The 17,280-nt window shown below is 46.6% G+C and overlaps 1 protein-coding gene across 12 annotated transcripts in view; it reads right to left on the bottom strand.

The window, feature by feature from the left end:
• The window catches only part of DNMT3B (DNA methyltransferase 3 beta), a 791,643-nt gene that overhangs the window by 61,550 nt on the left and 712,813 nt on the right, over positions 1 to 17,280 (bottom strand). For all 12 annotated transcript variants that reach the window (XM_078651794.1, XM_078651798.1, XM_078651793.1 and 9 more), the window contains one exon: positions 10,236 to 10,321. In XM_078651794.1, coding sequence (XP_078507920.1) covers positions 10,236 to 10,321 — 86 coding nt within the window. The remainder of the gene's footprint in view (positions 1 to 10,235; positions 10,322 to 17,280) is intronic.

The following is a 17,280-nucleotide window of genomic DNA, read 5'->3' as shown; positions in this document are numbered from 1 at the left end:
CGCCGGTGGTAACCCGACTGGGATGCCATGCAGATTTTTGGGTGCTGAAGGTGTGCCAGTGGTAACTGGAAGTGTTTCAAGAATGCACAGCAAAGACTCTTGAAAGCCTCTGACTTGCTGTGCATCCCTGATAATTCTGTGAACTCAGGGTGCAATGGGACGAGGGATGGAATCTGCTCCTCGGTGAAACAGGAGCAAGACCGAGAGGCATGGTGATGCTCTCACGCCATCTCAGGAGAGTGACAAGAAGGGGCTAAGTCACGCTTGGACTTCTTCTGTTTTAACTTTGACTTACCTGAAGACATTGACCTTGAGGAAGTTCGGCCTCGCGAATACAACTGAAGGAGTGGCAACTGGAGCAAATCCGTGCTCTTGACTTAGTGAGGGACATGCGCAGAGCCTTCCAGTGCTTCAGCTCGCAGTCTCGGATTGGCTTTCTGGTTCATTTGAGTCCAGTCATTGCAGGCCTTGGAGTCATTCGAAAATCTTGAGCACCAATGTCCTCATGGGGGACAGTCAAAGACATGTTTGTGACAGTCCATACAAGTCTTAAACTCTGTTGTCTTAGGGGGTGACATCCCTTCCACAATGAAAATACTTGTGACCTACCTTAGACCGCAGGTAGTGCCTGTGGGACTGCTGGACAGGGATGTGAAAGTAAGTGCCCTGGAGGTCCAATGTCACCATCCAGTCTCCAGAATACAGAGTAGGAAGAACCTGTTCCAAAGTGAGCATCATGAATTTGTTTTTGGGCAGGAAGGCATTGAGAGTTCGAAGGTCTAGAATAGTACGGAAGTCTCTGCCTTTCTTCTGCACTGAAAATTACAGGAATAACACCCAATCTCCTTTAGCCAAACAATTCTACACTTAACCCCTTTGCTGCGGGGCTAATTCCCCCGCGGCGCAGGGGGGCCGAGTGCGGCGCCGCGGTACTCATGACGAGCTCAGCTCGTCATGAGGTACAGTGGAGCTGTGCTCATGACAAGCTGAGCTCGTCATGACTCTGCCCACTCAATGGAACGCTCCGCACAGGAGGGGAATTATCCACGCGTGGGCGTTCCAAGGCAGTTATGACAAGCTCAGCTCGTCATGAGCACAGCTCCACTGTGCCTCATGACGAGCTGAGCTCGTCATAAGCGCCGAACGAGTTAAGACAGGTAAATGGTCTTCCGACAGGCGTTCCACCATAGGTGGCAGGTGAGGTGGAACCAAAAGGAATGGTAGGGTGTAACCCACTGGACAGTTTGCAGGACTCATTTGTTGGATCTGATGTTTAGCTACCCCTGCAAGAATTGGAAGTGGCTGATCCTGCCGCTTGTCAGGTGGCTGTGCGCTGCTAAGGGCTCACTAATGGGGTTTACTGTTGTTGCAGGAGGGGTGGAAAACTGTAAGGAGCGCTGGCCCCAATGTCCAGGCCGTTATCTGTCGTGCCTGTCCCCTGACCTTGACAGGGCTGTGAAAACTGTTGTGCAGAAAGTAGGGGCTGGCGCTGACTGTATGCCAAGCTCTTGGGGCAAATTTGAACCCATTTCCACCATTGTCATCTCCACATGGCTGCTCTGATCATAGTCCAAGCCTAAAAAGCTCATGTAATATGTGTACATGGCTGCACAGCAGTAGAATCGCATCACAGAGTCTGATGGGTTCAAAAAAGGCTGCAGCATATCAAAATCTGGACATGGCTAAGGTGCCAAGGTCGAGTCAAAGCTGCCTCGGAGTTGGACAACACAATAGGCTGCCAGATCTCCTCCGGCGCTGGTGTTGTCAGTGCTCACGCCAGTACCAAGGTTGGTTCACGGGGCCCAGACAGTGCAGAGGCCAAAACCGCCGGTGGTAACCCGACTAGGATGCCATGCAGATTTTTGGGTGCTGAAGGTGTGCCAGTGGTAACTGGAAGTGTTTCAAGAATGCACAGCAAAGACTCTTGAAAGCCTCTGACTTGCTGTGCATCCCTGATAATCCTGTGAACTCAGGGTGCAATGGGACGAGGGATGGAATCTGCTCCTCGGTGAAACAGGAGCAAGACCGAGAGGCATGGTGATGCTCTCACGCCATCTCAGGAGAGTGACAAGAAGGGGCTAAGTCACGCTTGGACTTCTTATGTTTTAACTTTGACTTACCTGAAGACATTGACCTTGAGGAAGTTCGGCCTCGCGAATACAACTGAAGGAGTGGCAACTGGAGCAAATCCGTGCTCTTGACTTAGTGAGGGACATGCGCAGAGCCTTCCAGTGCTTCAGCTCGCAGTCTCGGATTGGCTTTCTGGTTCATTTGAGTCCAGTCATTGCAGGCCTTGGAGTCACTCGAAAATCTTGAGCACCAATGTCCTCATGGGGGACAGTCAAAGACATGTTTGTGACAGTCCATAGAAGTCTTAAACTCTGTAGTCTTAGGGGGTGACATCCCTTCCACAATGAAAATACTTGTGACCCACCTTAGACCGCAGGTAGTGCCTGTGGGACTGCTGGACAGGGATGTGAAAGTAAGTGCCATGGAGGTCCAATGTCACCATCCAGTCTCCAGAATACAGAGTAGGAAGAACCTGTTCCAAAGTGAGCATCATGAATTTGTTTTTGGGCAGGAAGGCATTGAGAGTTTGAAGGTCTAGAATAGTACGGAAGTCTCTGCCTTTCTTCTGCACTGAAAATTACAGGAATAATACCCAATCTCCTTTAGCCAAACAATTCTACACTTAACCCCTTTGCTGCGGGGCTAATTCCCCCGCGGCGCAGGGGGGCCGAGAGCGGCGCCGCGGTACTCATGACGAGCTCAGCTCGTCATGAGGTACAGTGGAGCTGTGCTCATGACAAGCTGAGCTCGTCATGACTCTGCCCACTCAATGGAACGCTCCGCACAGGAGGGGAATTATCCACGCGTGGGCGTTCCAAGGCAGTTATGACAAGCTCAGCTCGTAATGAGCACAGCTCCACTGTGCCTCATGACGAGCTGAGCTCGTCATAAGTGCCGAACGAGTTAAGACAGGTAAATGGTCTTCCGACAGGCGTTCCACCATAGGTGGCAGGTGAGGTGGAACCAAAAGGAATGGTAGGGTGTAACCCACTGGACAGTTTGCAGGACTCATTTGTTGGATCTGATGTTTAGCTACCCCTGCAAGAATTGGAAGTGGCTGATCCTGCCGCTTGTCAGGTGGCTGTGCGCTGCTAAGGGCTCACTAATGGGGTTTACTGTTGTTGCAGGAGGGGTGGAAAACTGTAAGGAGTGCTGGCCCCAATGTCCAGGCCGTTATCTGTCGTGCCTGTCCCCTGACCTTGACAGGGCTGTGAAAACTGTTGTGCAGAAAGTAGGGGCTGGCGCTGACTGTATGCCAAGCTCTTGGGGCAAATTTGAACCCATTTCCACCATTGTCATCTCCACATGGCTGCTCTGAATATAGTCCAAGCCTAAAAAGCTCATGTAATATGTGTACATGGCTGCACAGCAGTAGAATCGCATCACAGAGTCTGATGGGTTCAAAAAAGGCTGCAGCATATCAAAATCTGGACATGGCTAAGGTGCCAAGGTCGAGTCAAAGCTGCCTCGGAGTTGGACAACACAATAGGCTGCCAGATCTCCTCCGGCGCTGGTGTTGTCAGTGCTCACGCCAGTACCAAGGTTGGTTCACGGGGCCCAGACAGTGCAGAGGCCAAAACCGCCGGTGGTAACCCGACTAGGATGCCATGCAGATTTTTGGGTGCTGAAGGTGTGCGAGTGGTAACTGGAAGTGTTTCAAGAATGCACAGCAAAGACTCTTGAAAGCCTCTGACTTGCTGTGCATCCCTGATAATCCTGTGAACTCAGGGTGCAATGGGACGAGGGATGGAATCTGCTCCTCGGTGAAACAGGAGCAAGACCGAGAGGCATGGTGATGCTCTCACGCCATCTCAGGAGAGTGACAAGAAGGGGCTAAGTCACGCTTGGACTTCTTATGTTTTAACTTTGACTTACCTGAAGACATTGACCTTGAGGAAGTTCGGCCTCGCGAATACAACTGAAGGAGTGGCAACTGGAGCAAATCCGTGCTCTTGACTTAGTGAGGGACATGCGCAGAGTCTTCCAGTGCTTCAGCTCGCAGTCTCGGATTGGCTTTCTGGTTCATTTGAGTCCAGTCATTGCAGCCCTTGGAGTCATTCGAAAATCTTGAGCACCAATGTCCTCATGGGGAACAGTCAAAGACATGTTTGTGACAGTCCATAGAAGTCTTAAACTCTGTAGTCTTAGGGGGTGACATCCCTTCCACAATGAAAATACTTGTGACCCACCTTAGACCGCAGGTAGTGCCTGTGGGACTGCTGGACAGGGATGTGAAAGTAAGTGCCCTGGAGGTCCAATGTCACCATCCAGTCTCCGGAATACAGAGTAGGAAGAACCTGTTCCAAAGTGAGCAGCATGAATTTGTTTTTGGGCAGGAAGGCATTGAGAGTTCGAAGGTCTAGAATAGTACGGAAGTCTCTGCCTTTCTTCTGCACTGAAAATTACAGGAATAATACCCAATCTCCTTTAGCCAAACAATTCTACACTTAACCCCTTTGCCGCGGGGCTAATTCCCCCGCGGCGCAGGGGGGCCGAGTGCGGCGCCGCGGTACTCATGACGAGCTCAGCTCGTCATGAGGTACAGTGGAGCTGTGCTCATGACAAGCTGAGCTCGTCATGACTCTGCCCACTCAATGGAACGCTCCGCACAGGAGGGGAATTATCCCCGCGTGGGCGTTCCAAGGCAGTTATGACGAGCTCAGCTCGTCATGAGCACAGCTCCACTGTGCCTCATGACGAGCTGAGCTCGTCATAAGCGCCGAACGAGTTAAGACAGGTAAATGGTCTTCCGACAGGCGTTCCACCATAGGTGGCAGGTGAGGTGGAACCAAAAGGAATGGTAGGGTGTAACCCACTGGACAGTTTGCAGGACTCATTTGTTGGATCTGATGTTTAGCTACCCCTGCAAGAATTGGAAGTGGCTGATCCTGCCGCTTGTCAGGTGGCTGTGCGCTGCTAAGGGCTCACTAATGGGGTTTACTGTTGTTGCAGGAGGGGTGGAAAACTGTAAGGAGCGCTGGCCCCAATGTCCAGGCCGTTATCTGTCGTGCCTGTCCCCTGACCTTGACAGGGCTGTGAAAACTGTTGTGCAGAAAGTAGGGGCTGGCGCTGACTGTATGCCAAGCTCTTGGGGCAAATTTGAACCCATTTCCACCATTGTCATCTCCACATGGCTGCTCTGATCATAGTCCAAGCCTAAAAAGCTCATGTAATATGTGTACATGGCTGCACAGCAGTAGAATCGCATCACAGAGTCTGATGGGTTCACAAAAGGCTGCAACATATCAAAATCTGGACATGGCTAAGGTGCCAAGGTCTAGTCAAAGCTGCCTCGGAGTTGGACAACACAATAGGCTGCCAGATCTCCTCCGGCGCTGGTGTTGTCAGTGCTCACGCCAGTACCAAGGTTGGTTCACGGGGCCCAGACAGTGCAGAGGCCAAAACCGCCGGTGGTAACCCGACTGGGATGCCATGCAGATTTTTGGGTGCTGAAGGTGTGCCAGTGGTAACTGGAAGTGTTTCAAGAATGCACAGCAAAGACTCTTGAAAGCCTCTGACTTGCTGTGCATCCCTGATAATCCTGTGAACTCAGGGGGCAATGGGACGAGGGATGGAATCTGCTCCTCGGTGAAACAGGAGCAAGACCGAGAGGCATGGTGATGCTCTCACGCCATCTCAGGAGAGTGACAAGAAGGGGCTAAGTCACGCTTGGACTTCTTCTGTTTTAACTTTGACTTACCTGAAGACATTGACCTTGAGGAAGTTCGGCCTCGCGAATACAACTGAAGGAGTGGCAACTGGAGCAAATCCGTGCTCTTGACTTAGTGAGGGACATGCGCAGAGCCTTCCAGTGCTTCAGCTCGCAGTCTCGGATTGTCTTTCTGATTCATTTGAGTCCAGTCATTGCAGGCCTTGGAGTCATTCGAAAATCTTGAGCACCAATGACCTCATGGGGAACAGTCAAAGACATGTTTGTGACAGTCCATAGAAGTCTTAAACTCTGTAGTCTTAGGGGGTGACATCCCTTCCACAATGAAAATATTTTCTGAAGAAAATTCTCTTTGCAAATTAAGAAAAAGTAGAGCAGAGCTCTGGACGTCCCGGAGGTCCAAGATAGGAAGCAGACCCCCCTTTGTCCTTCTTGGAGACCAGAAAGTAGTGGGAATAGCAACCACTCCCTACTTCTGGCCCAGGAACATACTCGATGGCCCCCTTGACCAGGAGGGCCACGACTTCCTGTTCGAGAAGAACCAAATGATCTCCCGACATGCGATGGCACCGAGGTGGCATGGCTGGAGGGGAGGACTGAAAGGGAAGAGAGTAACCTTGACAGATTATCTGCAGCACCCACTTGTCCGAAGTGATCTCGCGCCAGCGGGGGAGGTGGTAGTGGATCCTGCCACCCACCGGCGTGGGGTGCTCCCTGAAGCTCAGATTAGGAAGGCTTGGAGGCGGAAGCAGCGGGGGTGGAGGTGGACGGACCCGCACGCTGGTTCCCTGACCCACCCCTGAGGCTAGATCTGCACAGCCTTGTCGCCAAACAGGCGGGTGCCATCAAAAGGCATGTCAATGAGGGAGCTCTGAACATCGGGCGAGAACCCAGTCGAAAGCAACCAGGCGTGGCGCCGCAACGCCACAGTCATAGAAATCGCCCTGCCCAATGAGTCGGCGGTGTCCAGCTCACACCGAATGGCAAACTTAGCCGCATCTTTACCATCAGCAATGACCTGAGAAAGGGCAGCCTGCACCTCCTCAGGACACTGAGGCAACACCTGAGCGAAGGCATTCCACACCGCGTGGCAGTAGCCGCCCAACAAGCAGGTGGTGTTCACTGACCGCAGCCCCAGGCTGGCTGAAGAGAAAAACCGCTTCCCAAACTGGTCCAGCCTCTTAAAGTCTTTATCCAGCGGGGCCGTGGGAAAGGCACTCTGCGACGTCGAGGCCTGAATGACCAGGCTCTCAGGCGTAGGGTGAGTGGTCAAGAAAACGGGGTCACCGGGCGCCGGCGTCTGGTGACGTTTTTGTCCATCGGGGCCCCCGTGGCTGGCCTCGACCAGGTGCCCAAGAGGACCTCTGTAAGGGCGTCATTAAAGGGGAGCAGTGGCTCCGACGAAGTAGACGCTGTTTGGAACACCTTGGTGAGGAGGTTGGTCTTGAGGGCCACTGTAGGGAGGTCATGGTTGAGGGCCTCAGCAGCCTGAGGGAGCACCATCCTGTAGTAGGCACCCTCCTCCATCGTAGGCGGGGGAGAGGCGAACCCCGGGGCAGCGGAGACATCAAGGTCACCAGCAACCGCCAAGTTATCCACCCAATCCAGCTCGGAGTCACACTGCCAAGCAAGCGGGTCCTCTGACCATTCCCAGCTGTCGTCCACCTCTGGCGTAGAGGGGGCTGGTCGCGGCAATAGAGCCGGAGAGGGGACGAACGGCGATGGGAACGGCACCAAGAACGGCGCTGGCCGGGTCTGGGCTGGCGATGGCTCCCAAAGCGGATCCCAGGCCGGAACAAAATGGTACGGGAACCGGGGCAAAGGTGGGATAAACGGCACACAGTGCGGTGCTTTGGGTGGAGTTGAGGGTGGTGCTGGAGCCGGCAACGCCGCACCTCGTGGCGCTGGGGTCGGAGCAAGCGGTGCCAGGATCTGGACACGGGATCGTGGGGCCTGAAGGCGCGCCGGTGGGAGCCCGAGGCCTGTCAAGACGGTCCAAAGCAGCAAGGAAATCATGCATCTGTTCGGGAGTCGCCGACGGACCCGGGTATGGCAGGTAGGCCACGGGACTCCCAGGCTCCAGAGGAGCCGCAGGGGCGAGGTCCCTATCCCCCACGTCCATCTCCAAGGAGCGACGGGGGACGTCGGAGAGCGAACTCGCTTATTTGACTTATTTTTATGGTGGCGCTTACTGGAATCCGAAGGTGAAGACTTGGAGTCCGAGTAGCGACGGTGCTGGTTCCGCGAACGGTCCCGAGCGAATGCCGGACCTCCAGCAACTTCCGGCGCCGCTCCCTTAAGGCCTTGGGGTCCATAGCACGACAGTCACGGCAGTCCCGGGAGTCCTGATCGGTCTCCAGGCAGTAGAAGCAAACCTTGTGGGGATCCACCACCGACATATTACGGCGACAGGTCCCACAAGACTTAAAGCCGGGCATCCCTACGTGCACCAGGAGAAAAAAGAGGGGAGACAAAGTCTCAAAATAGTGGTCAAAAAACGACCAAGGTACGTGCTCAATCCGGATCTGCACTTACTGGCGCGGAAAAAGAAAGAACGGACATCAGCGCGCATGGGTGGCACCTAAGTAGTCTCCGTGACATCATCTCGGCGCTGACGACGCCAGTGACAGACGCGGAGCCGTAGGACTCCACCTACTGACGCGCAGGGGTACTGTTAAGCAAAACTTTCCGGATCCAGTCTGACGCCTGGGGATATTCTAAGGTAAGGAATCTATCACTAACGTGTCTCTTTCAGATCTCCTGTTCACAGTACAGGGCCACAGCAGTTGAGCATGCTGGGGAAAGTTGGTAACCCAAAATCTTCAAGTCGCCACCAACTGCCGCTGTGCAGCAACATAGACCAGGACCTGATGCTCAAAGTCGCACCCGAGTTTGCTGAACCCAAGAGAGATTTTGGTGTGCAGCTTGTTTGCTCAGGAGCCAAGTTATCACCCAGGGAAGGATCTGACTGTGACCGCTATATCAGGCAACTATTATCTCAGTGGCGACTGGACTTCTACCAGCACCGAGAGGACTTTGAGGGACGCCAACCTTGTGACCAGGACTGCCTCTCCCCGATTCATGGACAGAGGAGTAGCCGCAGGAAGACCCCGTTGACCGCACTGTATTCACAGCATCCTTGAGCATCTTCAGCATCCTTCAACCCAATGCATTAGGACCACTGCAACAGACAAAAGTGCCTTGAACTGACGGAGGATTGCTTTTACCCCTGAGGAAACTCTTTCCTCAAGGTCCTCCCGACAGGCTCCCTAGTGGAGTTGGTTGTCTAAAGTAACTACATTACAACTAGATCAATGTTTTAGTGAACATATTTCTAATTGTTTGTAGAAAGAAAACGTGGTCCAGAGATCCTGGGTCTGGATATGAATCCCTAGAATTTTGGAGGGGTTATGCTCAAGGCTCTGGACCTGTCCAGCCTCAGAAGAAAACATTTTGTTGAAAGGGTTTTTGAGCAAGTGTTCCTCCGTTTCAAATATATATATTCTCCCCATCAATGGTTTAATCTTCAGTTTCATTATTTTGAAAACAGCACAGCACAGATTCGTTGGAGTGTGGATAGTTCTTTTTATTTATGTTTTACACTTCATCGTATCCATTTCACTCATTTGTCATTTTTCCGTTATTTTTAGTGAAACAAAAAAAAAAAAGAAGGAAAAAAGCGCAGCGGATTTACCCGTAATTACGAAATGCGATCCTTCCTTGACCGAATTTCAAATTTGGATGTATGTCGATAATAACTCGATCAAACATGTGAAAATGCAAGAAAGTTATGCTGACAGACTGTATAATTGGATGATCCCAACTAGCCTTGAGAAAGCCCTGGCTTTACTTGCCGAACAGGGCGAAACACGTGTTGGCTGTTCTTTTCTGTTCCGTTGTAACATTCAATATGGAAAATGACAAAGGTGTAACCTTCAGCTACCCCGGGTTGAGCTGAAGGTTTGACAAATAAAACCTACGGGTTCTAAAGGGGTTGGTAAGTCTATTAGATGGTGAGGTCGCAAAACCACTCCATATAATACACCCCATTTCATCACAGTGGAGACATACGTTTTAAGTGGTTTCACAGCTTCACCTGAAAACATCTGACTGAACACATTACCAAGGTAGGCCTATGCTATGCAGGCTCTCATTTTTATCAGCCAAGGTGGGGATTTAAGGGTGTGAACTGATCCTTGGTAATGCCACTTTGGTGGGCATCAGTGAAATGCCAGACAGAATTCAGTTTTTACAGTGAAAGAGAGCGGTGCTTGGCTTGATGTATAGTTCTTGTTTGATTATCAAATTGTTTAAAGACATCCAAAGTGTGAATACACACATCTTCTCATAATGTTGTTGTACTGTCTGTTAACTACATTAAACAATTTGAAAATGTAGTGTTTTGTAAAACTTAACCTGTGATATATAATCATTAATTGCAAGGTGAACATACGAACATGTATAACTGTAATGTAATATAATAGAGGTAACTTACTTGTCCATTCCAGGCAGGTTTCCCCAATAATAGCGAGCCCTGTGAGCGGCTGATACCCTGACAGCATCTATCATTATCGGATTGCACTGAAAACAAGACAAACAGCATGATGGGTAAAAAAAGAACACCAGGAAATTTAAGACGTTTAACAGGAAAGCGTCCCTATAATAACCAATACCATTAAACATGAAGTCATTACTTAATTCAAAAACCCTGAAACTTTATTACTTGGCAGCAGCCTATGTAGCCAGAAAATTATTCAATCAATCAATACTCTTAATTTCGGCATTACGCCATAAAAGATAGACAAATAAATATCTAAACATTATACAAAATACATGATAAAACATGCAAGAGTCTGATTAAAAACAGTTGCTACGAGGCTGGGAAAAACATTCAGAATGAGAGTACCACTCTCAGCCCATCCAATGACTTACTCTGAAAATATGTAAAAACACTGGACACTATTATTGTCGTTAGACCATTGCTCTAGGAAAAAACTTTGAGGCACTGAAAATGCCATCTAATTTCTCGCAGTCATATAACAATATCCGGGACTCAAGCTACACCATAGTATCTAAATGTTCGTTGTTAACTAAAAATCCAGTAAAGACAATAAAAAATAAAAATACACCATAGTACCGTACACAGCAATTGATGGTTTAAAGGTTTATCTATCAGCATCTGGGTGAACTTATTTGAGCTTAATACATCACATTGCAAATAAATACTTGGCAACGGCAAACACTATGCTTCTCCTAATATCTGGTTTAAGGATTCTGTAAGCCTCCATGTGCTGTACAGTCCCTAAGTTTCTACACATGTGAATTATTCATTTGGCCCTGGTCCTATTATACTTTGGGCAGAGAAAGAGGGCATCAACCTCCGTTTCACCGGCCAATCCACAAGAAGGGCAGGCCAGCTCCTCATTGGAGCCTGTACTAGCCCATTTAAGAGTGTTTGTGCTTAGTTGTATGGTCCCGTATCTAAATTGCACATGAAGGTTTCTGGCCAAGTTGGGTTCGATTTTGTCTAAAAAATCTTCAGAAATGCAAAAGTACTTTAATTGCAAGAATCTGCATGTCAGTGCACCCAATATTGAACTAGCTAGGAGGGAGTCCAGTTTAAAATTCTCATAACTCAATTTGAGTACAGCTTTAGAAGTTTGGGTACATGTTCCCCCGGGTAATCCCTGAGCCTATCTTTCACTTCTTAGATTTTCTCTAACATATCTAATCCATGCGAGATTGCCCGCCCACAGTAATCCAAGTATCTCTTCTAAACCTTGTGTATAGGAGATCAGCTCCAGTGGTTACCCAGACTCTTCTCCAATAGAGTATGCGACTAACAGCAATCCCCTCTGAAATACAGCTAACCCCAGTGTCTAGTCTTAATGGTACTAATGGTGTGCAGCTGGAAGATTGATCAGCTGCCTCAAGAAACGATTCTCTGCCAAGAATAAGGCATTAACGGCCTTGTGTCCCCAGAGCTCCACCTATAGAAGGCAGTACCCAAAGCATGATGTGTGTAGATCTGAATTACCGGGGTGGTTGGTTCAAATAATGTCCCCAGGAATACATTTAACAGACCCCCTTCAGTATGTTGCTCCAATTTGAGTCTACATTTGGTGATATGGGCTGCCTAATCCATCCGCTCACTAAGTGTAATCCCAAGGTACTCCCATTTAGTGTAGGGTTTGGTCATGTTGAGCAACATGGATTAAATACTATAAGGATTGTGTTACTTACCCTGTAAGCATCTGTTCTTGGCATGTAGAGTAGCAGATTCACATGATTTGCATACTACTGCCATCTAGTGTTGGGTCCGGATGTTTGCAAGTTGTTTTTCTTCGAAGAAGTCTTTTCCAGTCATGAGGTAAGATGACTCCTCCTTTAGGTAATAATGCACATGGGCATGGACTCCATTGTTAGATTGTTTTCCCGCAAGAGGGTGAGAATTGGCTAAGTTAGTGTAGTACAGAGATTTCCATGAGTATGTACTGTAAATAATAAGTACTGCAACAACCATAGGTGTATGGGGAGGAGGGAGGGCGCATGTGAATCTACAGCTCTACATGTCAAGAACAGATGCTTACAGGGTTAAGTAACATATTTTGTTCGAGGCATGTGTGCTGTAGATACGCATGCTTTGCATAGATTGTATAGCAGTATTCTCCCAAAGCAGTGGCTAACCAGTGGGTTTTGCAGTTGTTTGAAAAAGTATGTTTACACTGCTTGCCCTACATTAGCTTGTTGACGTGCTAAAACCTCCACACAATAATGTTTGGTAAATGTGTGTGGTGTAGACCATGTAGCTGCCTTACATATGTCAGCTATGGGAATGATACCGTAAAAGGCCATAGAAGCTCCTATTTTGCGAGGAGAGTGTGCTCTAGGAGGTATAGTTAAAGTTTGTTTAGCTTTAACACAGCATGTTTGAATACATTTGACAATCCACCTAGAAATATCAGATATAGAAATAGGATTTCCTTTATGAGGTGGAGCAAATGCAACAAAAAGTTATTTTATGAAAATGTTTTGTCCTATCAATATAGTATAATAATGCTCTTTTTACATTAAGTGTGTGTAGAGCTCTTTCTGCTACTGATTTAGGTTGAGGGAAAAATACATGTAACAACTGATTGGTTAATATGAAAAGCAGAAACTACTTTTATAAGGAATTTAGGTTTTGTAAGAAGAACCACTCTATCTTCATGAAGTTGAAAGAAGCGTTCTCCTAAGGTCAATGCCTGTAACTCACCAACACGTCTCAGGGAAGTGATAGCAATTAGAAATGCAACCTTCCATGAGAGAACCTGTAATGGACAATTGTGTAATGGTTCAAGAGGTGGACTCATAAGCCTTGTGAGAACAATGTTACTGTTCCAGATAGGTGCAGGTGGACCCTTTGTGGTATTATTCTTTTAAGACCTTCCATTAAAGCTTTAATTACTGGAATTTTGAATAGGACAAATGTCTGTTTTGCAGCTATGCAGCTACTGCTGCAAGATGTAATCGAAAAGAGGTGTAAGCTAAGCCAACTCACTGTAGATGGAAAAGATAACAAATGATATCTTGTATAGATGCATCTAGCGGATCAATTGTGTTATTATGACAATATATCACAAACCTTTTCCACTTTGCTGCTTAACATGCTCTAGTGGTGGGTTTTCTTTGCTTCTTTCAGGATTGTCATACAATCTTTCTTATGGCGCCGCTTACTTCTTGAAGTGTAATCACTAGATAACTGTCTTCGACACTTGGCACCTCCACGCCTAAATGTGCATAGCTCTTAGCAACTGTTGGAGATGCGGAAACACCTTGCGGCTCTATATACAAGCTTGCAACATGTTCATTCCAGATGTCAGGAGCAATGTTATTTTCTATAGTGAACATACCCTCTGCATTCCCTTTGGACACAGTATTTCAGAATGAGGTGTGATTATTGCACTCCGTGGGACTATGCAGAGCCTTCGATCTGCCCTGGTCCCACTCCTTTTTGGCAATAGTGGCAGTTTTCTTTGTAGGCAGCTCTCATAGCTGTGATCTGAGTTCTAACCTGAGACTTGATTGAATTGATTAGTGCGTGTTTGGCCATTCGACAATGCTTGTTAAACCACGAAGTGATATTACTTCTAACGCCCCTTTAGTGACTTCCAAATAGAATATTTTTTAAGTTCATCGAATAAGTGGGTATGGACCTCATCAATCCTCACAACTGAGTCTACATTACCCAAAGGGGAGGTTAGGTTATACAGATCTTCCAGACTTCTCCCTACCAACTGATAAATGAATTTTAGCATTTCTTGTGTACGTGCAATTTAACTCAAATTTACAAACTGAGAGATTTAAGTCGAGGGCCAAGGTATTGTTAGCACTATTGTGCCTTTCAACTATTATCATATGAGAGACAAAAGTCCAAAGCCTGACATCAACTAATATGGGGTCCTTGTTAAATATTCAAGATTTTCCCACAGCTTGTCTGTGCAGGGCTGTTTGTCTCTCTTTATCACATCATTACTATATAATTACCATCAGATCGTCTTTTCATTTCCTCGTGTTATTGAGCCTCCATTTAGACACTCTTCTCCCTTTCTGACCAACACCATGGCTCTGAAACAAACTTTTGGATTCACGGATGAAGAGTTTGAAACACTAGTGGGAATATCAACTCCTTTTAGTGGTGCTGCTACAAATTCTAATCCCCATAATGATGACACCAAGAAACTAATAGAACTAAAAAAGAAATTAACAAGAATTGAAGCCCATGGCGAATTTATGCTAGCGTATTTACGGCTCGGCATCATTCCGATGGGATTAAGGGTTAGAAATATTCCTGGCCTCTTCACCCATTCTAAAGCTTTTTTGGACAAATGGAGCAGAATTGCGAGCCGTTGTTCAAGAGACTTAATGATGCTAATAGTGGAAACAGCAAAAGAACTAGCCGCAGAAGTCAGAACAGAAGTAGAAAATCTAGAGGATAAAATTAAAAAGATGGGGAATTTAGATGATGCCATCAAAAAGATCGAAGAATGCAATAAGGAGCTTGAGTCCTTCAAAAACTATCTAGATAAGAGAAAGAATGACAAATTACTCAAAGATAAACATTTTGCAACAATTGAAAACACATATCCATACCTCAAACCTGACTTTTACCAGCAAAACCATTATACTACAGAAATAAGAGATCAACAACCACAACAACAACGGGTCAACACATTCTCAGAAACATCTGACTCAGAGAATGAAAGTGTTGAAGGATATTATGACCCAGATCCCAGTTACAACCAAAATCAAAATAGAGGTAACCGAAGACAGCCCCCTTTTTTAGGGACGCGCGGGGGCAACCGGGGACGCCCCAGAGTTCATTTCCAGGGCCAACCGAGGGGCAACTACCAGCCCCAACATCATCAACATCAGGTAGAACCACAATTCATCCGCGAAACACGGAGCAGACAATATTGGAAACCCGGAATGTGATTCCAATTTTTAATCTCTCCAAACATAATTTAGACAGTCACAGTATTAAACTACTTTCCAAAGGGTTATCATATGTCCCTCACTCCTATGCAAATTTGTTTGAATTATACTGCGATATAATTTCTTTCTTCCGTAAAATTCGTTTAAAAAAATTCTTCTCCAACATAGTTTCAGAAGAGGAACAGTCCTTAATCCAACCACTTAGTCTACCATCTACCTTTAGCCCGTCCCTAGACCAAGTAGGACCTGAAGTAGCTACTTTTGAATTTGTGGTCCTGAAGAAATTACACCAAACCCTCAAATTTGTCCCCAAACCAATATACAATCTTGAAAAGGATGAGCATAAAGCACTACTATCCCTTTCATCCAACAAAGACCTCACTTTCAAAGGTTGCGACAAAGGAGGTGGAATAGTCATCATCGATACAAATGAATATAAGAAAAATATGCTAAATATGCTAGATGACACAACCTTCTATAAACAAATCAATTCTTATTCCACTACTAACTTGTCCAAAAAAATTTCATCTCTGACTACTGCTGCCCTAGAGAACGGCTTCATTAACAAAAAAGAATATGACTTTCTTAACCACAATGATGCTAAAACTGCTTGTATATATGGACTTCCGAAGATCCATAAGAACCCAAATAACCCTCCATACCGGCCAATTGTTTCGACAATCGGCACAGCAACAGAACCACTATCTAAGTATGTGGATAATTATCTACGCCCCTATGTTCCGAAAATTCCATCTTACATACGCGATACAGGAGATATGATTAGCAAAACAGAAGGACTAGCTTTTAAATGTAACACAGATCTGTTAGTGACAATGGACGTAGAGTCCTTATATAGCAATATTCCCTTAACAGATGCAATACGAACAACAGAATGGTTCATTGACTTACACAATATTCCCTGCCCAAAAACATTTTTACTGCAATGTTTGGAGATTGTATTGACAGAAAACATCTTCGAATTTGGTGACCATCTATACCGCCAAATTAAAGGTGTTAGTATGGGCGCTTCCGTGGCACCATCTATAGCCAACATCTTTATGGCCGCCTTTGAAGATGAATTTGTCCACAATGAGATCGCCCCATTTTTTGAATCTATCTCCCATTGGTCCAGATATATTGATGACATCTTTTTTATCTGGACCGATGGGAGGGAATCTCTAGATGAGTTTATCAAATGGATTAATGAAGCCAATACAAATCTACGCTTCACCTCTAACATTAGCAGTGAACATGTGGAATTTCTTGATATCGAAATAAGAAATGATACAGGTATCTTGAAAGTAGACCTCCACGTAAAACCTACCGCAAGGAATACCCTTTTACATTATCACAGCTTCCATCCTACAACACAAAAAGATAGTATCCCATTCTCACAATTTCTGAGAGTAAGAAGAAATTGCACAGAATTAGCTGACTTTGATAAACAGGCCCTGATAATGAGAAGTAAATTCTTAGAAAGAGGCTATCCTCATAGATTAATCAGAAGCTCGTATAAACGAGCAAGATATTATGACCGTGACAGCCTACTCGGGAAAAAAACCCCCAACCCCAATAATCAATTAGTATGCATCACTAAACATTCGACATTAAACAACAAAGTCAAACAAATTATCAACTCTAATTGGCATATCCTAAACAGTAACTGTACCACTGAACAAAAATTAATCAAACCCCTGTTCGCCCATAAACGAAATAAAAACATCAAGGAGTATATAGTCCATTCCAGATTCAACAACTCTAATTCAGAATGCTTATCACAAAGGTCTATATTGTCAAACAAGCCCCTCAAAGGCACCTTTCCCTGCTCTTCTTGCTCCTCTTGTAGCAATATTATAGGAGGAGAAGAATTTTCTCATAATGGCCACAAAACGAGAGCCCAAGAGATGAGTAACTGCAGATCATCTAATGTGATCTACTACATACAGTGCCCATGTCCGTTAGGGTATGTGGGAGAAACATCCCGCATGATACAGACACGTCTTAGCGAGCATCGCTCGGCAATCAGGACAAAGAAGTTAGCTTCCCCGATGGTGAAGCACTTCATA

This window comes from Lissotriton helveticus, chromosome 7, assembly GCF_964261635.1.
Source record: "Lissotriton helveticus chromosome 7, aLisHel1.1, whole genome shotgun sequence".
Taxonomy (NCBI): Eukaryota; Metazoa; Chordata; class Amphibia; order Caudata; family Salamandridae; genus Lissotriton; species Lissotriton helveticus.
Note: the sequence above shows the minus strand (reverse complement) of the source record. Positions and strands in the feature narration are given on the sequence as shown.